At 61.7% G+C, this 23,892-nt stretch overlaps 2 protein-coding genes across 3 annotated transcripts in view; both read right to left on the minus strand.

Annotated features, from left to right (window-relative positions):
• Window positions 1-5,045: 5,045 nt before the first annotated feature.
• FIGNL1 (fidgetin like 1) lies at window positions 5,046-9,475 on the minus strand. The gene is made up of 2 exons (XM_090287773.1): window positions 9,366-9,475; window positions 5,046-7,582 (listed from the first exon to the last, which is right to left on the minus strand). Exon 2 carries the CDS (start codon window positions 7,570-7,572, stop codon window positions 5,548-5,550), a length of 2,025 nt encoding a protein of 674 aa, XP_090143899.1. The 5' UTR covers window positions 7,573-7,582; window positions 9,366-9,475; the 3' UTR covers window positions 5,046-5,547.
• A 1,063-nt stretch (window positions 9,476-10,538) lies between these two features.
• The window catches only part of DDC (dopa decarboxylase), a 37,485-nt gene continuing 24,131 nt past the window's right edge, over window positions 10,539-23,892 (minus strand). For both annotated transcript variants that reach the window (XM_090286999.1, XM_090286998.1), the window contains exons 6-15: window positions 22,944-23,087; window positions 20,726-20,792; window positions 20,267-20,361; window positions 18,104-18,171; window positions 17,354-17,430; window positions 15,613-15,632; window positions 14,962-15,060; window positions 13,120-13,221; window positions 12,431-12,646; window positions 10,539-10,901 (exon numbers count right to left, since the gene is read on the minus strand). In XM_090286999.1, the coding sequence (XP_090143125.1) occupies window positions 12,446-12,646; window positions 13,120-13,221; window positions 14,962-15,060; window positions 15,613-15,632; window positions 17,354-17,430; window positions 18,104-18,171; window positions 20,267-20,361; window positions 20,726-20,792; window positions 22,944-23,087 (873 nt within the window). In that variant the 3' untranslated portion in view covers window positions 10,539-10,901; window positions 12,431-12,445. The remainder of the gene's footprint in view (window positions 10,902-12,430; window positions 12,647-13,119; window positions 13,222-14,961; window positions 15,061-15,612; window positions 15,633-17,353; window positions 17,431-18,103; window positions 18,172-20,266; window positions 20,362-20,725; window positions 20,793-22,943; window positions 23,088-23,892) is intronic.

Consider the following 23,892-nt stretch of genomic DNA (forward strand, 5'->3'; position numbering starts at 1 on the left):
TGACCTCTGCGGAGCCCCACCCTGGCCTGAGCGAGGACTCAGGAGCGCCCTGCCTCTCGCCCCTGCCCCTGCCCCTTGGTGTCCAGGCTCCTGGAGCCCGTATCTGCCACGTCTTGCCAGGAGAGGAAATGGCTGCCTCTGCCCTCTTAGGGTTCGGGGCTGGTCTGGAAATAAACGGACGACGGACAGATCAACAGGAGGACGGGAATGCAGGTTTATCTGAGGCTGAAAGTTTCGCATGGGATGGGGGCATTGTAGAAAGGAGACAAAGTCCTCCAAGAAAAAGCTAGGCTTGGAGGCCGCTGTGCCGTGGGGGCCAAAGAGGGCCGTGAGTTACGCTGGTCTCCCTTAGTAACAAGTGGAATCCCCCTGCGGCCCCAGCTCAGGCCCAGCCCTCCAGATGGTTCCGAGACCTGCAGCCCCATTTTGAGGAAGGATCCAGGGAAGGAAAGACTTCCCAGGTGGGCTAGGAGCCTACTACCAAGTCTAGCAGACAGACTTGTTTTCCTCTGGAACACGGAGCAGGTGATGTTGATAATGCATGGCGGTCACGTGCAATGTCATAGCAGAGGAAACGGGGCGAGGGAGCCGAAGATCTCCATCCTTAATGTTTGCAACTTCTTGTGGTCTGAAATTTTTAAATAGAAACTATTTTTAAATGAATAAAATAGGACATATTTTAATGAGACCAAAAAAAAAAAAAAAAAAAAAAGGTGGTGGGCTGGTGAGTTTTGACTAAGGAGTGGGATCCTGGACTTTTTAAACAGGAACAGCTGCCGGGAAGGCCCTCTGGAATCTGTGAAAGCAAGCCACGCAGCTGTCTTTGACGACACACATCTTAGGGGCAAATACAGACGTCCCGCAGGGAACTGACGGACGGCACAGTGTGTCTGAACAGGGGGCCCAGCGTCCCAGCGCACGCTAGTTATCTGTTGCCAGGTTCAGTTTGTCCCCAGACTTGGCGCTGCTGTGAGCTCCTCGGGGCCAGGACTCCGCTGCGCCTCGCCTGGGCGCCCCGCAGGCTGCGAGCAAGGCGGTTGCCGGGCTGAGGTCTAAGGTGAAGGCTCAGCAGGGGACGGCTCAGTTTCAGGCTCATTGAGGTGATCCTCAGGGTGCCCTTGCTGCGGGGCAGGAACCCGTCTCTCGCCGGCTGTCGGCACAGGCCTCCCTGGGCCTCTGCTCGGGAGGCTCGCAGCGTGGCAGCCGGCTCCGTTCAGAGCGAGCAGGCCAGAGGCCGGAGAAGGCGGGAAGCCATGACAACGTGGATGTGCTGCAGTCTTTAGAGCGGATTACAGAAGTCAGGGTCACATGGGCCACCCTACGGACTGTCCCCCAGAGCCCACCCTTTGGCACCTGGGGATCCCCACCCCCGCCAATTGTAAGACCCAGTCACCCCTCCAAAGGTCTCAGCCCATTCCAGCACCGACTTGAGTCATCAAAGTGAAGACCGATCATACGCGGACCCCGAGGTTCACTGCGTACAGTTCCTGGCACCCAGCGAACCCCCAAGGCGAGCGGCTGCCCCGTCACAGCCCACAGGCCGCGGCAGGCCGGGCCCCTGCCGGGGTGTCCCGACTTCCCCGAGTCCCTTGGCTCGCAGCTTTGCCCTCGGAGCCCTGGGCTCTGCCTCCGTTTCCCTGAAAGACACCTGCGCGGGGCGCGGCTCCGGCAGCCTGTTCGCCGGCAGGAGCTGGGCGGGTCTGACAGGTGCCTTTCATTTTCCTCCTCATTGGTCCCTGGTGGTGTGAGCTGACGGTTTCTGCCTAGTTTCCCAGAACACTCCATGGGCTTCCCGCGGGCTTCGTGGGTCCGCGCCGTGCGACGCGTCTCGCCCACAGAGCTCCCAAGACCACCCTCCTGAGGCCCCTGCAGCGCAGCTGAGCCTCGGGCGCCGCTCCAGCCAGAGGGCCCGTCTGAACTTTCCATCCTTCCGATGGGCTGCTACGGGGACGTCTGGTCACACCCTCTGCTTTCCCCCAACACACACTTTCCTGACGACTTTCTGAATTTGAACAGGCATTAAAAGCGCCTCCTCTCTCCCACCACCACCCAGGGAGTCCCGACAAATACTCGAAGAAAAATAGACCAAAATGGGATGAGGGGGAGAACGAGTGGAAGGGAAAACGTGTTTTAACACATAGGACCGTGTGCCTGATGGTCCCAAATACACGCTTCTCACACTCCGTGTGATGTCCTGGGAACCGTGTCCTTATGAGAACTAAAACCCAGGGGCACTCCGGACAGACAGGAGCACGGAGGCTCTACATTCCAGCACCTGGAGTGCTACACGGGCGAGGCAGGCAGCTCAGTCACTCGTGGGGAAAACTGACGGGCGTGCTCCCAGCCATAACCCCACGCCTGCCCCGCCCTGCGTTTTATACCAGAAGCACCCCGTCCCGTGGTTTCCTCGGCACTCGGGGCCTGCACAGGCCTTTCTAGTTACCTTAGCACGTGGGCTGGGCTTTTCTCACGCAGAACTCGGCCGTCCCTTTAATGCACCTCCTCGTGCCTCGAGCTGAGAACTAATCTGAGGAGCTCGTGACGTTGCTAACGTGATTTGTCACCTTATCAGGGAGTTGGTCTCCTTGCTTTTCTAGTCTTATTTTCTCTACAGGATTACAGTGTGTGCTCTGTTACCTACATGGACACACATATTGCTGTAAATAAACAACACACCAAATCTTCCTTTTTAAAATAGGCAGTTAGGACCAGATTCCTCAACTCGGGCAGAACGTTGGAAGCCCCTTAGTAAAAGCCGCCCTTCAGGTCCCCTCGCTCAGGCACCTGCTGTATCCAGAGGCCGCAGCAGCGGCACAGCCCCCTCCCCGGGGTGCGTGGGCGGGGCTCACGCCGGCACCCTGCTGTCTGGCAGCAATGGCCTCTCTGTCTCCATATCTGTGTGAAATGAAAACGCTGGCCCTGAGGACCAGCCACTGGAGTCACTTCAGCCAAAGGGAATCTGAGCCCCACTCAGCGGTGAGTGACCTCAGGGCCTCGGGTCGTCAGCACAGAGGCTGCCACGCGGGTCACACGGGACCCAGAGAACCTTTGACATTAATTCGAGCAGGACTAAGTTCTTCCAAAGCATGAAAGTGACTGAAAAGCTTGTTTCTTCATTCCTATGCCACTGCAGAGGGGACACTGTGTGCACTTCCCCTTTAATTTACGCGCAGACCGGCTGAAAGGAATAAATAATGAAATACATTTATTTTGCATCTACTAAGCTTATCCATTAAAATAGATTTATCTGCACCATTTCCCTTCAATTGCAGCAGTGCCCCAGTTTTATAGCAATTTTCTGTATTTTGTGAAATGATGTTTCCAGCTGATCACACGTTGGGGCTGCGGCGACCCACCGGGTCAGAAGCGTGTGTTTGGCCAGGCGCCGCCCCGGAGTGGGGGCTCAGCTTGGCCTGTGCCCCAGCCTCCGAGGAAACGGAAGTCATCCCGGTCCGAGGCCGCAGATGGAGGGGCATCATGCGGGTGCCGCTCGCCCAAAGGCTCCTTTCCGAAATGGGCTTCTGGCCGTGCGATTTCCTGACACGAAGACGAAAACCGGGCCCCTCGGCCACGTCCGGAGCAATGCTGGCAGCTCTGACCGGCTGGGGGCTGGTTCACGACTGCACTGAGGATTCGCATTCTGAGCGGTTTACTTCTAACTAGTCTTATGCGTGTGCAAAACATGTATAAACAGCCTGTTTTCCAGATTTCCTTACCGTCTGACCCCCGTTCTTCCAGCCCCGTTTCCATCCGCGGAGTTTTCTGAGAAACGTACCAGGGACTTCAGTTCTCAGCTCTTGCCTCCCAACACTTACTAACAAACCTGCTGGCACGTGCGCACGCGAGCACACACACCCACACACCCACACACACCCAAGTCCACAGCTTACTCAGCAATTACGTTCCGTACTCTGAAAATATGATTTCATCTTAAAACAGACGAGCCGATCAAAAAAATTAGTGTATTGTTGCAGAGACAACACGTCGCTGTGCGTGGGAAGCCGGCTGTGGGACGTGCCCCCCGCCCCCGTCGGCTCCCGGGACAGCAGCGGTGGGTCCCCCGAGCCCTCTGCCCACCTTCCCTTCCCGGGGGCCCTGTGGGAACTGCCCGCCCGCCTGCCTCTCCCCTGAACCACAGCCCGTGGCTCTCCCCGCTCGTGGACACCCCTGGCACGCGCTGGAGCTTTACAGGCCGTTTCGTGAAAAGCCCTGGCACAGATTCAACAACCCCCCGTGACGGGTATGTAGGTTCTGTGCGTTGTCCTATATTAAGTGTTCCAACGAACTTATCTGTGTGGTTCGGGCACCCAGAAGGGGAACATTTTTGGTAGATATGATCAGACCACCTTCTGGAGGGGCTGGACCTGCCACTGCCCGTCTCCAAATCGTTACTAACCCTGTGCACGATCAGCATTATCCCACTTCTCCCAGTGTCTTCACAATTCCAAGTACGTAATTTCACATCTGGATGCTCTGGCTCCACGTGTGATTGTATAAAGGCCAGTGGCCGGTAGGCGAGGTCATGGAAGATCAGTAGAGCATTCGGCACATTTCTGTTTACAATAAACAAAAGGTGAACAACCGCCACCCTGCCCTGACGCCCCCAGCAGGACGCTGACTACGTCAGCCCAGACAGACGTACGACGGAGCCTGAGGCGGGCCGCCGCGTGAGGGCACAGGCTGGCACGTCTGTTCCCGTGGGAAACGGTGACGACACACTCCAAGGAAACTGGGCCACCAGAGAGAACGAGCAGGCCACCCCCTGCTGAATAACCCACTGGGAAGAACTGACTCTCAGGGGTTTCAAGTGCTTTCTCAAATGGGTGGGGAGACTGGGATTGCTATTTCCTCCCTTTGTTCATCTTTACGATCTAAATGAACACGTACTGTTTATAGAAACCTGCAAACCTTTGTTTCTGAGACACCAGAGCTCCAGCTGTCACGTTCTGTCAAATGTAACGTCGTTACACAACACCTACCCCCTAGGAAAACATTCTTCCCCTTCCGATTCTGTGGTACGTCTCTGATATCAGACTGCACTCGACTCTTCCTGAACACGTTTTATTAGTGAGTCCTGGTGAGAAAGCAGGACCAGGTTACAAACCAAAACAGCAGCTGGCACTTCCACGCCCGCGTCCGGTGAGACCGTAAATGGCAGACAGTGGGCAGCGTGCTGCCGCGGGTGTGAACCCCTGCCCTGGCAATGAAGGCGGTCCGTGAACCCTGGCCCCTCGTACACAAGTACGACTGGAAGTTCCAGTGGGAGCCCACGCCTCACCCCAAGGCACCGCCTGGAAAAGACCCGTCAGCAACAAGGAAGCCCCTTCGCGTTCGGTCCGAACAGGTGTCAGGTCACAACGGGCAGGACAACCAGGCTCCTGCCGGCCCGGGCTGTCCGTCAGTGGTCACACCCACCTGTCTCGTTCCGCACTACCGACGGCATCGGATTCAGAACGCGCTCTCCGAGCACCGGGCGGGAAGCCGCCCCCTGTGCTGCCGGGGAGGCGGGGCCGCAAACGTGCCCTCTTCCGACCCCACGGGCCCTGTTCACTTCCCGCAGCCGAAGGTCCTGTTCCAGGTCTCATAGAGCTCCAGGTCTTTCGGGGACACGCTGGGCCGCACGGTCCGGAAGGCGTTTTCGAAGTCCACGTGCGCTATGGGCGGCACCTGGTCGGCCGTGATGGTGGCGATGTCGGCCGCCTGCAGGCTGCGGATGGGGCCCAGCGACGCCTCTCTGCACAGCTGCGTCATGTCGGCGCCCGAGAAGCCCTCCGACCGCTGCACCACCAGCTCCAGCTCGTCCTCGCTGAGGCGGCACCGCTCCCTGGACATCAGGGTGGTCACGATCTGTCGCCGGGCGGACGCTTCTGGGAGGGGGATGTACAGCCGCTTCACCAGCCTCCTCCGGGCGGCCTCGTCGATCTCCTGCGGCCGATTGGTGGCTCCCACGACTAGGATTCGATCCTCGGAAGACGTGGTCGCTCCGTCCAGCTGCACCAGGAACTCGGTTTTTATTCTCCGGGAAGACTCATGCTCCCCGTCCCCGCGCTGGGACAGCAGGGAGTCGATCTCGTCAATGAAGATCACCGCTGGCTGCTGACACCGGGCGACGGCGAACAGGGCGCGGACCATTTTCTCCCCCTCGCCCACCCACTTGGAGGTCAAGGAGGAGGCAGAGATACTGAAGAAGGTCGCCCCAGACTGACTAGCGATGCACTTGCCAATCAGCGTCTTCCCAGTGCCCGGGGGACCAAAGAGCAGAATGCCCTTGGGAGGTCCTCGCAACCCTGTGAAGATGTCCGGCCTCAGCATGGGCCACACCACGATCTCCTGTATGGTGGCTTTGGCGAACTCTACCCCCGCGATGTCCTCCCAGCGCACCGGGGGCCCGCGGTCCACGATCTCACTCATAATCAGCTCGATCATCTTGGGCTCCAGGCTCTTCAGACGGTCATCCACCGGGGGCGCTGGCTCGGGGGTTCCGGCGCCATCAGGCTTGTACTGCAGCCCCCCATTCGGGTCACCCCCTTCGGGCTTAGGGACGGGAGGGACAAACTTCCCCAGAATTCCTCGGGATCTACTGGCGCCCAGAGACTTTTTCACACCAGCACAGGAAGACCCCAACGCCCGTGCGGGCCGGTGGCACTTCTGCTGCTGCTCCACCCATAATTGCTCCTTTGCAGTTTTAAAGGTTGGGAGGCTGCTTTCCTCTCTTCGGCCATCACCTCCTGCGTTACTAAAAGCCCTACTGAGGACCGGGGCCGCAAGGGCATCGGCGGGGCCCGAAGCGGAGAACGTGACCCCTTCCCCGGGATTTTCACTGCCAGCAGGAAAACGGGACTGGCCGGGTAAGAACATATTCAGGCTTACGCTGGCTCTCGGAGAGCTGCTATTCCCCTTCCTCACGTTTCCAAATAACGGTGTGGCGTGCTTCGCAGTGGCTACATCACCAAAAGGTGCTGAGGATGTGGGACATGTCTCTGGGGTGTCAGTCACCGCAGCGGGCTGGGCTCTCTGAGGGTCCAGGGCGCTGCTCTCGGGGAGGTCTCGGGTCCTGTCTGCGCCACGGGCTGGGTTAGGCAACGGGTCGCTCTCCCCAGAGCCACCGGGAACACTAAATTTTGGAGGACTGAAGGCCTCGGCCTCGCTGCGGGTCACCACCGAAGCGTCGGCAGCTGCCAGCAGGGAGTCTCGGAACTTGGCGCCCGCCCGCATCATCTCCTGCACGGCGCTCACTTGGAAGATGTTAGTCACTGACAGTCCAGACTGCCACTTGTCACTGCCAGTTCGCTGAGACTGCGCTGATGTCAAAATGTTTTCTGCGTAGTTATTCAAGCCCGTTTCAACATTGTCAGAATCAATGATCGCGGAATATTTCTCTGCATATTTTTGGAACAGTCTGGAAGCACAGACCTGGGAGATCTCGGAGTTGGCCCAGGCGTACTGAATGCGCAGTATCTGCGCTCGGTAGGCGTCGGCCTTCTCCCGCGCCGTACTCGTGCCAGAGGTGACCGTGTAGTAGTGCCTCTGCCACTCACTCAGGTGCACGGACGGAGAGCCGGAGGCCTGCATGTCAGCGGTTCTGCAACAGAGACAAGAATGAAAGAGTAGTAAGAAGACAAATACTGACTTTTCAATCTCTGCTCATCTGAGAGGCGGTAGGTACACTGGATCTTACACTTACAAGGTAGATTTATAAAAACGGACCATGGCAAGGGAAATGCTAGTTATTCATAAAGTTCAAGCGTTCAGGATACAACAGATTAAAGAACGGGCTTAGTAATGCTTCATTATGGGTTGAACTGGTTATTTAATAATTTTCTCTGCAAAGAGGGAAACCATTCATGAGGACAGGATTTAAAATTAATTGGCAAAAGAAAAGCAAACCAGAAGCAGCGCGGCACTACAAGCAACGCAAAACCAAGCAGGCCTGGGGCTTCCGTCTGCGCTCCGAGGAAAACCAGGCGAGCGGCCCCCGGCCAGCCTGGGGCTCCCCGGGTCCTGCTTCGCCTGTGCAGTGAGAGACGTCACCGTGAGCATCGGGCCAGGTGACGGACAGAAACGGGCTCTGACAACTATCGCCGGCCCCAGTGCACCAACGGGGAAACTGAGGCCGAGCCTGGGGAGGCCCCCCTGGGGAGCAGGTGCCAGAGCCCGCCCCGCACGGCCGCACCCCAGGTGACCTGCGGTCCCGGGGGCGGGGTCGGAGCCGCGCGGGCCCCGAGGGGAACACCGGCCGCCACCGAGGCTCTACGGACTCCCTTGCGGCCGCGCACGTACGCGGGGGCCCCGAGCCTCTCCCCGCGCCCCCACTCCTCTCGGGCTGCTCCGGGCGGAGCCGCCGTGGCTGACGCAGGGACTGAGGCCCAACAGCGCGGCCTGCGGCTCCGGCGCTTCCGCTTCAGATCCGGCCCCGAAGCGACGTCCGTCAGCCCCTCCGTCGGTTCGGGCTGTTCTCCGCAATCGCAGGGGCCGGGCCCTGGGCCGGAGGGGCGCGTGTCCCCGCGGACGCCCCGGGACGACCTGCAAGAAGCCGCTTCCCAGCAGGGCCTCGCGCGTCTGAGATCGTAGCTCCCGGGTCCCGGCCCGACAGCTCCCCGACCCGCTGCCCGGGCTGCGCGGCCGACCCCCGGGCGCTCCTGGTCCTCGGGAAGAGCCCGTCGTCACCCGCTCCCCGTGACCCAGGGCGGCGAACCCAGCCAGAGCCGGCGCCCCGCGGCCGCCCCTTGCTTCCCATTCCCTCTGCGCAGCGAGGCCGCGGGGCGCCGGAGCGGGGCCCGCGAGGGGAAGCGGGGCTCACGCTCCTCCTCTCACCGGCGACCCTCCCCGCGGCCGGGCCCCCCCCCGTCGCCCGAGGTCCTGGGCTCCCAGACGGCGCGCTGCCCTCGCCGGGCCGCCCGCTCCGAGGCCTCCGACGTCCCCTCCCGAGTGTCACCTCCTCCTGGCCCAGCAGCTGTGGCCGCCGCGGCGAACGCCGGTCCCAACGGGCGCCCGCTCGCCGGCCCGCCCCGCGCACCAGCCCCGCCCCCCGCCCCGCGCCGGCCGGGAGCGCCCCCTCCTCGGTCTCGGGGCCGCGGGCCCCCAGCCCCGCCACGTGCTCGGAAAGCCCGCCCCTCAGCAAAGGCTGCGCCGGCCGCGCTCGCTCCCCCAACGGCAGCGCCTCCTCGGTCACCCGCCGGGCAGAGCCGAGCCGCGGGGCGGCCGACACAGGGCGCCGCCGTCGGAGGCTCGCGCGCCGGGGCCGGGTCCCCGCTCCCTCCCCGACAAGGGACGTCCCCCGGGCGAACAGGTGCGGGGGGCACGCCCCCTGAGGGAAACGCTCCACTGCCCCGGGGGTCCCCGCAGCCGCCCGCGAAGCCCCTCACCCCGCCGCCGCCGCGGGAGGGTCTGCGGCGCCCGAGCTGCCCGTCCGCGCCTCTGGCTCCAGCGCCGGACTCGCTCTCACGCCGACCAGCGCGTCCGAAAAGCGCGCGGACGGACGTGCGCCTGCGCGCTGAGGCCGTGCTCGACCGGAGCCGTGCGTGCGTCGGTGCGTACCGGGCGCGCTCTCGGGGGCGGGGCCTCGGGGGTTGCGCGTTGGGGGCGGGGCCTCGCGCCGGGGGCGGGGCCGCAGGGCGGAGCCGCGGAGCGCGCGCCCGGGGGCTGGTCCCTGGGGCGGCAGGAGGCTGCTCTGCTGAGCGGGGCGCGCGGGCCGCGCAGCCGGGCGGGGTCGCAGGAGGGGGCGACCTCTGCGTCTCGTTGCGAATGGGCTTCGGTCTGAAGTCCTGCGCGACCAAGACGCGCAGGCCCCGAGCTAAGCTGCCTTCAGGGCGGCCCCATGGCAGGCGCGCACCTGGAGCACCTGTTGCTGCCCCGGGACCGCGGGGAGTGGCGTGTAAAGGCCACGTGGGTTTCTACGGAGGAGACGGGGGCTGGAATCCCCGCTCGGAGTCCCGCGGCTGGGGTCCGGGCTCGCGGGGACCCTTCCCTGGACGGCTGAAAACCCGCCCTCACTGCCGCGGTCGGGGGCTGCGGAGAACCACGTTTACGGGAGTTGCTGAGTCGCGTCCGCAGACCAAGTGACGGGAGAGCCACGGCCAGCCCGCTGTTCGGTAAGTACCGTCCCTGCGTCACAGAAGACCCTGGAGGTTGGCGCTCCGGGTCTGATGACGCGCCCTAACGGTGTCACAAAGGGCCCTCTCCCGGAAAAAGGAAGCCCACGGCGCCCTCGTTTCCCTCTCCCGGCTCAGCGGGGCCCCCGGATGTCCCCTGGATGTCCCCACCCGAGGAAGGGGCTCTCTGGGGGGAGCGGTGGAGGACATGCGTGTTGCGTAGCAAGGCGCGCATGTGACATCTAAGTGACTGAAACTGACCCGCCGTGGGCGGCATCGCCGCGTTTTGTGCTCCGGAGTCTTGCTTCTTCCGTGTGCAGAAGTGGGAGTCCTCGCCAGGGAAAACGGAGCGTTGTGACAGCGCCCGACACCGGGCCTGACGTGAACGCTGCCCCCCGCCCCCCGGGGACGCCGTGCCCGGGCGCCGCGCGGAACAGGACGCTCACAGACACGGCCGCCGTTCGCGGCGATGGTTTATTAAGCACGGAGCCACGTGACGGAACAAGCGGAGGCCACGGGTGGAATTTCCAGCCCCGTGACCATGGCTGACCTGGGGACATTTCAGTAAGCCTTACCCACCACTGACGACCTCAGCAGCATGAAACACTGATGTTTTAATCAACAAAAATCACAGCCAAATAATGAATTAACTATAACCACTGGGATTAACTCTTCCTATAGCAGATGAGATTTCTTCGTTGATGGGAGCCTGAGGAGAGACAATCGCAAGCTTCTGGGTAACGGAGCTGGGATGGTATTTATTTTCTTCTTATTCCAGTTTTCAGATATGCTTCTTTCAACTTTGGATCTCTACAGGGAAAGTATAACATGAGCATATGGCTACATTGAAAAAAAAATTCAAGAATCAGATTTTTGCATACATCCTGTGACACATGGGCTTGCTGTGATAGCCTCAGCAATGCCCAAGGAAATCCCGCGTGTTAGGATTTCCGTCCCTCTAGTTAATCTGGCCAAAACAACGTGGGTACATTGTGATTGACTGTGAGAGGCAACATTTAAAAACAAGTCCTATTTTTACCCCTTGGTTTCCAAGCAAGTGCCATGAGTCCACAGTGACTGTGATTGCCCTCAGACACAGGGCTTTGTTTCTGACGATTTTTCAGAGCTACAGGCTTTCTCTGTGCTGCTGGGGGACTTGGGTCGCGACGTGACACGCCAGCTGGGGTGTGTGCAAGCACAGGGCCGCGGGGATGTGTGTCAGGAGGGTCTGCCCGGCACGGCTCTGCTCTCTGTGTATCTTATAGCAGTTATCCACCCCCACCCAACACACACACACACACACACACACACACATCTTGGAGCAATGGAATAATGAAAACAGGAGCCTCTGCCTAGCACCTTCCAGAGATGCTCCAGCTGTGACCTTGGAGTTGCTCTGGGCAGGGTGGACCCCTCAGCTTATGAGCAATACACCTTGAAGAAAAGTTCTTTTTTTATGCCAGGAAAAGGATAAGGTCGTTCAGGCCTAGCCTTGACCACAGACGGGGGTCTTTGACCTCAGGGATTAGAAGCCGTGCATAGACCTCTCATATAAGAGAAAACTCAACTTTAAACATTTTGTTTTTGAGCACTATAATATTTCAGGTAGTCACAGTTAAAATTAAGAGCAAAGAAGGTAACGTTCAAAGCATCAGTGAAGTCGTGGGTCCCATACTTAGGTGCTCCATCCCCTACAGGTGTGATAATGGGCCATGGGGAGACAGGAGAGTGACAAAGAGAAGCATGTGGTCACAGAGGTAGGTCCACCACCCACCTGCCCCAAAATGGGGTGAAAAGACTCTACAGACAGAAACGAAGAAGGTAGGCAAACTCCAATGGCCTGGTGTTCTTGAAATAATGTAATGAAAAGGCTTTTACGCTTGCTGTGGCTTCCCCAGACAGAATCTGCGCACCTTCCCCGTGGCCAACACTGCGTTTGTGTGTTTTCCTTACACGGCGACCACTTGCTGTCTTTGGGGCGTCTTTCTCTGGCTGAGGAGTAAGCATTTCCTTCCTCTGAACCGTCCGCAATTTGGTTCTCCCAGCAGTACGTTGTCAGTCATGTCAAATTCCCTCGCTAGTGTTCTCATTAATTTTCACTCATCCACAGTTTGTCAGTTTAATGTGTAAGCTTGTTCTGATGCTAAGTTGCCTCCGTAAACAGGGAAAAATCTGGGTGAACAGTCTACAAATACACCATTGGTAGTTTCTTATAAAAATACAAAACGGACGTCTGTCTAGGTCTCTAAAGAATCAAGAATCGGGGTAGAGCAGGGCTCCTCCCCATCCCCCCTTTTCACAGTGGAGGAAGCTGGGCCCGGCGGGAGGACGCCGCTCACCTGCGGTGCTCGCCCTCAGTCCTGCCAGGCTCCCAGCAGCGAGGTCGCCAGCGCCCGGATGTGCTCCCAGGCCAGCTGCACGTGCGCAGACTCCACCGTGCGGGAGCAGATGGCAAAACGCAGCACGAACTTGTCTCTCAGGTGGCAGGGCACCAGGTGGATTTTTCTGGCACTGTTTATTCTCTCCAGAAGAGCTTCGTTCAGTTTGTTGGAACCCTGCAGGGATCAAGAAGCAGGGGCCACGCCTCAGAGAAAGAAAAAATTCAACCAGATACAAGGGGCTGCGGACAGAGAGCTTGGCGGTCAGAGGACTCGGCTCCGCAGACACAGCCTCTGGTCCGCCTCTAGTGCAGTGCAGACCACGTGTGCGTTTGTGGCGGCGGGGCCCAAGAGGGGCCTTTGTCACCAACTCCCAGCTGATGCTGATGCTGGCCCAGCGCCGACACCAAGGGACCCTGGGGACAAGTGAGTCCTTGGTGGCCGAGACACCCGGACTGCGGGAATGGTGAGCATCCCAGGACCAGGGGTCTCCGCGAGCAGGAGGTGTCCGAGGGGGACCCAGGGGAGGACTGTGCAGGGTGTGGCGGGCAGGTGGGTGCCATCAGGGCTGGGACGAGCCGAGGGCAGGCTGTTCCTTTGCCCTCTGCCGCACTGGAAGAAAACCAGGACTGTCATGGACTTGAACGTACCTTTAGCCGGAAGCAGACCAGCCCCAGAGTGACCTCCGTACAGATTTCAAAGCGAGGATCCTGCTTCAGCAAAGACTCAAACTCATGAGCCAGCTGCACGTGCTGGAAAGGGAGGCAGCAGGCCTGAGCGCCCAGCTCTCTGCCCAGGCCCAGCACCCAGGAAGCCAGTCAGACCGCACGCCTGTAACCCCCTGGGGAGCTCTTGGCCAGTGTCTTCACGGGCGTGTGTTCCCACGCAGGCCGAGGGAAACCTCGCGTTCCCATGGGGGCAGCGCCACCAAAACAACTGTTTGTGATTTTAGAGGAAACACTGCAAAGAGGCATTTGAACACGGCGGGCACCTGTGCCGCTGAGGAAGCGGAGGCTGTCCCCAGCGCAGCTGCCTAACGGGGGTCCCACCCAGACCGCCGCTGTGCGTTCTGCGACAGAGCTCACCAGCACCGCGAGATGACAGTCACATGGGTCCCCGTGCCGTGCAAACAGTGCCTTCCTCTCATTGAACAACGTCACCTGAGTGGACGTCCAGGTGCTTATGGAGCTGAAATGCTGATTCAGATGGCACTGGCCAGGGACGCGGTCTCGGAGCGTCGCTTGCTTACTCTAAACCCAGGCACCCAGCACGGCGGCGACACCGGGAGGTGCTCAGGGAGCACCCAGCACAGCCCCCCTCCAAGTGTGCCTGGGGCTGAGGCACCAAGGCACAGAGCGGCTCCCCGTTGCAGAAGCCTGCTGCCACCAGAGGGCGCCAGAGCCTGGGGCCTGCAGGGACAGCCGCCGGCGGGCCCGGGACCACGCACCTGCCTGGGGACAGGCTTGGCCACGCATTGTCCCGCTGGGCCGCTGGGACCCTCAGAGGGAGGCTCTGAGTGTTTGCGGCACGAGGCAGCGTAATCACACCCAGATGCCCCTGAACTTCCAGCTGGAATCATTCTGGAGACACAACCCACTATTGTTCCTGTTCTGTCCCCCAGAGAAGCTGACTGCTCATCATATTTGAGAATGTGTCCCCAAGCAGGGAGGGGACCTCTCCTCGATAAACCCACACAGTCCCTGCGAGGCAGATGGGGGCGCGTGTGACGGGGGACGGGCACTGAGCAGGTGGATGCCTGGCCACTTGCCCTGTCCCAGAGGATGGGCCTGGGATGCCCTGCCCAGCCCACGGCTGCTAAGTGTCGGCAGCAGGATCTCAGGTGAACGGCTGGCTGGGCCGCCCCACTGGGGTTGGAAGCCGCAGGTGAGCTCCGCTTCTGGGAAGGCAGAGGCCCTGTGTCCACACCGGTGGGGACACAGACGAGGAAGGATGTCAGGACAGGAGGACCGGCTAAACGAGGGGGCGGGGCTTGGGCAAGTCCTGGCATGTACTTAGACCTCAGCTTCCTCAACTGTTAAAAAAAAATAAAGCTGGAGATGGGGCTTGGAGTAGACAGGTGCTTGTCACATTGTCTGTCACCGCTGAGGCCCAGCCCGTGGAAGCCGGGCCCTGCACGGGTGAGGCATGTCTGAGACCCACGGGCCAGGGACGTCGTCCCCACCCGCCCTCACGGCTCCTTTCTGACCGCTCTTGGAGAAAAACCTTGTGTCTTCACTGTTACCCTCCGTGACGGGACCTCGCTCTTGGCCAGACGTGGCTAAACTGACTTTGAATCTCCCAGAGCTGATCACCTGTGGTCTTGATGGAAGTGTCTTAAAAGACCCATCATGACACACAGACCGTCTCATAAATACCCTGATGGCCATAGCCCCAATGACCCCTTGTCACATGTGTGCTGGTCGTGACATCTCAGTTCGCTCCTGGGGCCCCCAGACCTAAGATCAACCCGATAGGCAATGCGGAGAGGTCACCTTGCGGATGTGGGCCTGCAGCCCCGTGACTCCGTACATCCGGAAGACAAACCACATCTTCAAGGAGCGGAACCTGCGCCCCAGCGGCAGCTGCCAATGCTGCAGAGAACACAGCGAGTCTCAGGGGACACGAGAAGGGACGGCTCCCTCTCACCTGTGGCTCCACCTGTTTCCCTTGGAGGCAGGTCATCCCCTGGCGGGGCGGCCATCGCTCCACCCCACGCAGGATGGCCGAGCCCTCGGGGGAGTGAGCAGGTCTCATGGCGAGAGGCGGGTGAGGGCAGACCAGACTGGTGACCTGGGAGGCACTGTTATCCCTGGGCTCATGGACAATAGAGGCTGGGCTTGCAGGGCGTTTGCCAGAATTCACCCTCAAGGCCGAAACCATGAAAGAGCCGAGAGGTGCCTATGAGCCCGTGAGGAAGGGAAGCTGCCACTGCGTTCTAGGCGAGACAGCTGCAGAGCTGCCAGGAAGGCGGTCAGGGCAGAGGGGAGGGCGTGGAAGGACAAGCCGTGGAGTGTGGGCGGGACTGGTGCCCCAGGCCCTTTGCACATCCAGGGGCCCAGGGACAGGCTCCCACACTCGGGCCCCTGCCTCACGTTTTCGGTCCCCACAGCCCCGGAGCTCTACGGGACGCAACTGCCACTTACCCTGTAGTCAGTGATCAGCCCTGGAAAAGAGAAAGGAAAAGAAGAAAGAAACCATCAGACGCATGATTACATCCTGCTCATGTTCATGGTCAGTCCGTCACCTCCTGACTCAGACCTAAGACTGGCGAGCGGGGGCTGGGTGTTCTTTGCGGCGCTCCCCCGGGTGCCCAAAGTACAAGCGGAAACGTGGGACTGGGTAGGCTCCAAGCCACGTCACTTTCTGCAGTGACAGGTGCACAGAACCCCAAGGTTCCTCGGCACCCAGGGTGAGACTGGCATTGGGGTCATGTCAGGCCTCAGCATGAGAAGGTGAATTTGCAAGATCAAGAAGGATCAGCGGGGAGAGAAGGAATCCCCTTCGATCGGTGCTTGGCTCCGGACCCTGGGGTCTCAGTCCAGTGTCTGGCGCAGGGCAGAGCCCGGTGGGGCCCTGAGTTGGCTACATTGTCCTGGATGCAACAGCTTCCCGGTGGTCATGGGAAAGGCTGGCTTGTGTAGTAAATCCCAACATCAGGCGGGGGCAGGACCAAGACTCATAGACTGGGCTTTCTACATGGAAATAAACCCTGGGTGAGGAATTGGGGGAAATTCGAAGGTGTCCGGGGGTCCTGCGGTGGACCCTTGACCGTTTCCTGCCATCCAGACCAGGAGCACAGGGGCCCCTCAGAGCCCCCCGTGCTCAGGTACGAGCAGCCAGGGTCCAGTCAGCCGGGACGTGCCGTCCACCTAACGTGACCCTCTGCCACCCGGCTCTTGGTCCGCTGTGCAGGCGGGCGCGTCTGCCCGGCATTGACTCCCTGCCTGCCCGCCGGCTGGGACTGACCAGGCCTTTCCCCCACTGGGGTCTGAAATGGCAGAGACAGAGACCCGCAGGGTCACTGGGGGAGGGCCGGCCTCCTTGTTTCACCCTGAGATGAAGTCACACAGTCCTGTCTGCCTGACACCCGGGGGCATGGTGGTGTTAAACACGCGTCCTCAGCCGGTGTCGAGAGCCGGTGCCAGCAGGGAAGGAGGGAAAGGAGGAGCGTTGGGTGGGGACTGAAGAGAAAACCACGGGCCACCTCATCCGCTTCTGTGCTCCTGCTCTCTGCCTGGCCTGGGTGGTGGGGCCGTGGACAAGGCCCAAACCCGCCTGCAGAGTCTGGTGGGGAAGCGAGGGGCGCTGAGCACTGCGCGGGCCGGGCCCCGCCAGCTGTGCCTCCAGCGGGTCCTCAGGAAGCCTCCCTCCCATCACGGGGATCCAGGACCAAAGTGTCCCCAACAGGGACACCTTCCCGGCGGCCGCTTTGCCCTGATGGCTTCTTCGGGACCCGTGACTCCATCCACGCCCTTGCTTATTGGTGGCTTGTCCACTGTCCCCTCTCACAAGCATCCGAGATCCTTGGGGTGGGGACCACCAGCCCGCTGCTCTGGGCTGGGACCGCGTCTGCACACGTCACAGGGACACAGGGCTGTCTCTGCTCCAAAGATGAGTGCGGGGGGGTCTGCCCCCGTCCTGGAAGCGGCCCCCTGCCCCTGCTCCTGGCCCTGGTGGCCCTGACGCCTGTCCTGAGCAGGTCGGGACCGGGCCCCACCATGGCCCTCGGGCCTCGTCACCGCTGGACCCAAGGGAAGCGCATCTGCTCGGCTCCGCAGCCGGTGCCCTGGGAAACCTCCAGGGACCGAGTCCTCCCCTCGGGCGCCGGGCGCCTGGCACACAGCCCTGGCACGAACAGGCAGCACCCGCCAAGCCGCCGCTTACCTGAGTCCTGGTGGCTGTGCTTCAGGTACACGGGGTCCAGCTTGAAGGCGCCTATCAGGTCTGCCCTTTTTTTCACCCTGGTTTCGGAAGACACACCGTGGGCTCAGGGAAGGTGTCCCAGCAGGGACTCCTGGCCCGGCCCAGGCCCCCCCGCCCCGCCCCCTGCCCCGCCCCCTGCCCAGGCCCCGCCCCTGTGCGCCCGCCACCCCGGCTTCCCAGCACCGCACTGTGCGCTTCTCCAGGGCCGGGAGCGCCTGGGGGCGGGGCTGTAATACAGAACAAATATTCAGTCTCGTCCCTGGGTCCCCACACACAGCACCTAAATGCCCTGGAGCCCTGGCAGGTGTGGCTCAGGGGACCGAGCGCCGGCCTGCGAACCAGAGGGTCGCCGGTTGGATTCCCAGTCGGGGCGCAGGCCTGGGCTGCAGGCGGGTCCCCGGTCGGGGGGGTGTGAGAGGCAACCACACGATGTTTCTCTCCACCTCCCCTTCCCTTTCCCTCTCTTTAAAAATAAACAAATATGATCTTTAGGGGAAGACTGTTTAATAAACTGAAAAGAACTAGTTTGTAGCGTTTCGTATGCCTCCCTAGGGGTCACTGCGTCGCGCGTCATCCGTGCGAGAGACTCCGTCCTCCTGAACGTGGGGCCCTCCCTCCTCCCGCAGGCGCAGCGCCGTGAACGCCCTGACACTGTCCCGGGAGCCCGGACTCCTCTGCCGGGGCCGGGGCCGGCCAGCGCGCGGGACTCACCACATGGCGGAGCAGTCGAAGTTCACGAGCAGCCACTTGTGCGGGTTAAAGTTAAAGGAGTCTGCGCACTGCCCGGAGACAAAGGCACAGGGAAGACATTTGCGTCACGAGCGCCGAGGCGCAGGCAGGACCCCCCCCCCCCCCCCAGGAACGAGCAGCGGAACAGCGAGGCCCAGCACAGGGGCTGCAGGGCAGGCTCTGGACCCTCGGAGCCTCTTTTTCTTCACTTCCTGGGGCAACGACAGAGCACAGCCCGTGAAACGCCGACCTGATGCCCATCTGACCCCGGGCAGGAGCGCGTGAGAGGAGGGGCACGTGGGCGTCAGAGACGCGGGCTCATGGCCCCAGCCGGGCCCAGCGGCGCACAGCTGGCTCTGGGGTCCCTTGGCCATGGTCGGTGCCACCTTATTCACCAGCAGAAAATAACATGGCAGCTGCCAAAGGGGCCGAGGGAAGCAGGCTGCATCTTCGCGTCCCTTCCCCGGCGGGTGCCCTGGGCTCCCTCCGCCGGGTGGACAGGACCTGGGTTCACCGGGAGGCCCGGGGACAGGGCCACAGGCCGCAGGGCTGTCCGTTATCACAGCAGGAACGAACGTCTGGCCGAACCCCCCAACGGGAGACTTGGAACTCTTCCTAGCGCCCCCCGTTTGGTGGCAGGGACGCGCCCGGAGGAGGCGGGAGGGGACTCGAGGCCAGGTGCACCTCAGCGGGGTGTGGGGGCCGCTCAGGGCCCCACTCTGGCCGTGCAGGTTCATTTCCTTCCAGGCTTCAATGAGAAAGACAGGAAATTACAAAGTTTCATCTGTTGATCAAAGGTGACAGAAGGGGAGGGGAGAGCTTTGTTTGCTGGGAGGATTATTAGCTGCTCCCGGGGGCGGCTCTGTTTAAACTTCCTCCATTACCCGGCCCCGATACTTTCCCTTCCTGCCGACAGAGCGAAGGCTCTTATCGCCGGCGGCCCGGGCAGGATATTGCAGCCTTATCTGAGCCGCCGAGCCGAGCGGAGTGCCAGGCAAGGCCCGCGGGCGGGAAAGGGTCTCAGGAGGATGCAGACCTCATCGCTGCACCTACACCCTGTCTGCGGCTGACGGAAGCCCCCCGGTGTCCCCGATGGGCTGGTTGGACCAGCAGGCGCCCCTGTGAGAGGGCACACCTCAAGTTCATGGGGAAGAGAGGAGAGTCCCAGGACAAGATCTGAAATCCTAAACTTGGTGGTCAGAAAGGACTGGTCCTGGGTGAGGCATGCAGGGCCCCATGTACGCCTGTCCTTCCTCCCCTGACCTGCAGGGCCAAGAGGCTGCGTCTTCATTTCCCCAGCACCAAACAAAAGCAGCCATTGGCAGTGACCTGCAGGGGGCTGGGGGTCAGTACCCCGACATCAGAGTCACGTAGCTCCATGTTCGCAGGATGGGGAGCTTGGGGAGCTCCGTTTACACCCTGAAGGCTGACCTAAACCCTCACTATTGAATGAAGGAGGGAATAAATAAACACGGTGGAACTGTAAGCCAGAAGGCTATGTCCTCATCGGCAGCACAGGGCCCGCTCCTTCCAAAAACGGGCCGCTGGGGTCCTGCACCTCTGACCCCCTTTCCCTGGCATGACAGCATTGGCAGGTCCAAGCTGGTCATTAGCCAGCAGATGAGCAGCAGGACATGAGCTGGAGACAGGCCCTGAGGGACAGTCTCCCAGGCCCTGGTGACGATAACAGCATCCAGGCCATGCGCAGCACTGACTGCGTGCCAGGCGCGGTCTGTAAGCCCATTAACCGGGATTAACTCCCCTGCCCCTCACAGCAACCTGTCGAAGGAGGGAGCGGCTAAGTCCACCTTGGGAGATGTGGAGGGGACCCCTAACCTGCCCACGGGGCCACAGCTGCTCCTGAGTAAAGCTGGGGTCCCAGCAGGCCACCCAGTGCCCCGATGCCTGCCCCCCGTGCCTGGCGAGGTCCCGGGAAGCCCCACCTCAGAGCACGAAACCGAGGCCAGGGCTCCTCCAGCCCGTCTGCTTCCCTGCCCCACGGCCTGTCGCCTCCCTGGACGCCTGAGTTCCAGGTGGGGAGGGGCGGGAGCACGGCCTCAGGTGAGGACGTAAAAGAAGAAGAAGGATGTCGCTGATCCTGCAGCGGGGCTTCTGCAGGGCAACCTCAGGGCGGCGCGCACCCACCTCCACGCCATCGAGCAGGTGCCGGAACTCGGGGCAGATGAAGGCGCTGCCCGCGTAGGCGGCATCGATGTGCAGCCACAGGTCCTCCGCGTCACCTGCAGGCCAGAAGTGGCTGTGACCTCTCCGCCCGGCGCCCTCCGCGCAGGGCACCTGACAGCCGGCCTCGGCCTTGGCCAGGCCGAGCCCAGAACAGCCTTTGTGGCCCTCGCCCCTGGGCCCGTCCCTAAAAGCCACCCCCACCCCGGAAGGTGGCGAGGCTGAGCGCCGGGGTGAGAGCCTGGTACAGGCCCAGCACTCAGTGCTGCACGTTAGGCAGCACCATGACCACGGCATGGTTTTTAGGTGACATAGAACGTCGTATTTATTATCATAGTAAGATAATGGCATGGCGCAGAGCCCAGAGGAAGGTCTGCCATCCCTGCAGGAAGCCCGGGGCGGAAGCCCAGGGGCAGGACTTACAGACGGGCCCCAGTTCTGAGAGCCTGTCGAAGGAGCAGCAGGACGTCGTCCCCAGCGTCGCCACCACCTGCAGGGCACAGAGCACACGTCCAGTCAAGCCCACACGTCTGGCTGCGGGGACAGCCCCGAGGCGGGGCCGTGGTCCTTGGGGACTGTGCGGTGTGGAGACATGACTCCGCGGCTGGAAGCGTCTCAGCGGCCCCTCCCGTCTCCTCTCATGCCCCGCAGGTAACCAGTAGTTCAGGTCAATGCTGTACCTGCTGCAGTAAGTTACGTAAGTGCCCGCTGTCCCCATGTCCCAGCTGTTTTCTCCCTATTAACACATACACAGAGCGGCGCCCAGGACGGTGGGGCTGCGTGGCAATGCTGTTCGTCTCTAGATGAGACCTGGGCTGATGCAAATTTAGTATAAACCTTGATCCTCAGGTTTTCCTGTCACGCTCGACGTGGCTGTTCTGAGCACGGAGCATGTTGTAAACATGACAGGCAGCCCCTGCCCTGGGGAAGGCCTCAGCTGAACAGGAGACGTAACATCACTCGCCACGACTCCCTCACGTCCTGGACGAGGTTAGGGTCCCTGCTTTACACCGACCTCCGAGAGACTCCAGAGCTGCTCAGGGACACACAGAGACGGGACCCAGGTGTGGTCAGCTCTTGTGGTCCCTCCAGTGAAAGGGCCCAGCACCCTGGGCCATGCCAGAGCCCCTGCCAGCCAGCCCAAGCCCATGCCGCCCAGGCCGCAGGGAGGCTGGTGGGTGCTGGCGGGGAGCAGCCTCTCGGAGGAGGGGCCAGGGCCGCCCGGCCTGCTTAGTGTCCTCGGTGGCTATGAGCCAGCTCATCCTGATCCTCAGAAGCCACTCCAGCGCCCGGCACCTGCGCGGCCCCAGGCCCCGAGGGGCCCCGCTCAGCTCGGTGACGCTAACCTGATTTCAGCAGAGGCGTAATCATATTTGTGCAGGGGGAGGCGGGGAGGGCACAAGGCTGGCGCCCCATCTCTGACAGCCCCGGCGTTCTGCTGCCGAGGACGCAGCCCCTGCCAGAGCCCTCTCCCCCGCCCCCACCAACCCGTCGGCTCCACTGGGCTGTGCGCCCGGCAGGCACTCCCCACAGCTCCCCCTGGCCTGGCCTCAGCCGGTGGGGAGCACCAGCCCTCCAAGGAAGCCAGGGAACCCATCACAAGCCCCAGGGCATCCCTGGGGGTGCGGGGGGGGGCAGAGGCTCAGCCTTCCAGGTTCAAACCTGGCACATGTGCCCCTGGCTCTCAGCAGGGGGTGGTGAACTTGGAGGCGTGCACAGCCCCTTGGGCACCTAACGAAGCTGGGTGCAGAGCTGTGTGTGTGTGTGCAGCACTTTAACCACCAGGCAGGTAAGGCCCAGCTCGCGCCGCTGCCCTGCAGGGTCTGGGCAGCCTCTCCGGCTGGCTTCGCAGGCCCTCGGTGGCTGGTTTTGGGGAACATATCGGCTGCGTTTCCTCAAACAGCCTGTGGTCGCCCGCATCACTGCCCCTCAGCTGCCTCTTGAGCCTGGGCCGCGCTGATGACTGGGAACGCCCGGATAGCGGGATCGCCCACCGGGCAGCGTCTCCCGGTCCCGGGGCACACGGGGCCCTTTGGCTGCTGTGAACTATGTCCAGAGCCCAGCTCTGCTCTAGGTTCCTATAACACGGAATCATCGCCCCCTTTGTGGCTCCCAGGTGAGGCCACTGTGCAGCCAGGTGAGCCCCCGGGAGGCATTGACCCCCAGGCTCCAGCGGCCACGCCCACCATGTGTGCCCACTGGGAGACGCCTGTCTGTGTGCAGGAAAACTAACCGGGGGCTTCTTGGTTCCTTCATCCTCATTAATGCCCACTTGCGCCTCTCAGCAGGGACACAGCTGAGCTGCACAGTGCGGCCTCCACGCGGCACTTGTCGCTCGGTTCGCATGACCGTCACACACACCTCAGGGCAGAGCCGAGACACAAAAGAGCCACGTGGTATCACTTCCCAGGAAGCAGGAACAAGGTGTCCCCCCTTGTCCTCTGGGCTTGGGTTCTCGGCCTGCTCCTGTCTGAGATTTACTCAGGGAAGGACGACACACGCTCCTCCCTCCAGCTTCCCTCCAGGAGGGGCCCAAGTGCAGCCTGGCCTGGGACCACCCCGGCGGCTGGAGAGGGGCCACCCAGAGCAGCCCCCGGCCCAGGCCAGGCTCAGATGTTTGCAGCCAGCTCGCTGAACTTACAAAAAAAGGGACGAGCCCGGACGCCTTGTCCCTCTCCAGTGCCTCCTGAAGGGCGGACGCGCGCATGGTGAACTTGTCGTCGGAAGGGATGGCTTTGAATTTCACTCCTCCGATTAGTGCAGCTCTTTCCACGGAGCTGTGGGCCTGCAGAGAGAGCAGCGGAGTTAGACGCAGGCAGCACACACTGGCCACAAGTCCTGGCTCTGCAGAGGGCCCCACGGACCAGGCTGCCGCTCGGCCTTGCCCGCTCCTTCCGGGCGCATCTGCTGCCCGGGCTCTGCAGGCTGCCCAGGGCGCATCACCCCATCAACCGTCAGCGGGGAACGCCTTCAGCCCTGCGGCAGGCCCTGCCCCCGGGGACCAGACTGGAGAGTCCCAGCGGGATGACATCGGGCCCACAGTCCTCCCTGGTGCGGCGAGCTCCCCTGGGTCCCAGGACCTAGAACGGTGCTGCCATGCAGCACCCTTGGGAGAATCAAGATGCCACCCCAGTTTGTTTGGGGAAGGGCTATGCTCCCTCACAGAACCGTACCCCCCACCCCAGAAAGGCCACACCTCTACGCTCACAGCAACTTAACATGGACTTGGTGAGCGCCAGCACACGCATTTTCCCAAGTTTCCTCCTGGCCTTCTGGGGGACAAGGGGGACACAAAGGTAAATGAGTGACTTCCTTCCTGTGCGGGTGCCTCTACTGCACGGGGTTAGACTCCCCACGCGGGGACAGGCACCTGACGGAGCAGCGGAAGGGGGGCGCTGAGTCCGTTTCAGGCTCCCTGTTGCTGGTTAGCCTGGACAAAGCTGTCCCCGTGGAAAGGCCTGGCTCCCAAACGCGCGCGCTGTACGTGTGGCAGTGGCTACATGTGGGCGCAGATTCTCGGGGGCGCGGCCGCTTCGCCTCCTGTGGTGACCTTCTGGCCATTGTTCCCCTCGAGGTCACTCTCTGCGGCT

Source organism: Furipterus horrens, unplaced genomic scaffold (genome assembly GCF_987537825.1).
Source record: "Furipterus horrens unplaced genomic scaffold, mFurHor1.1.pri manual_scaffold_9, whole genome shotgun sequence".
NCBI classification, from domain to species: domain Eukaryota; kingdom Metazoa; phylum Chordata; class Mammalia; order Chiroptera; family Furipteridae; genus Furipterus; species Furipterus horrens.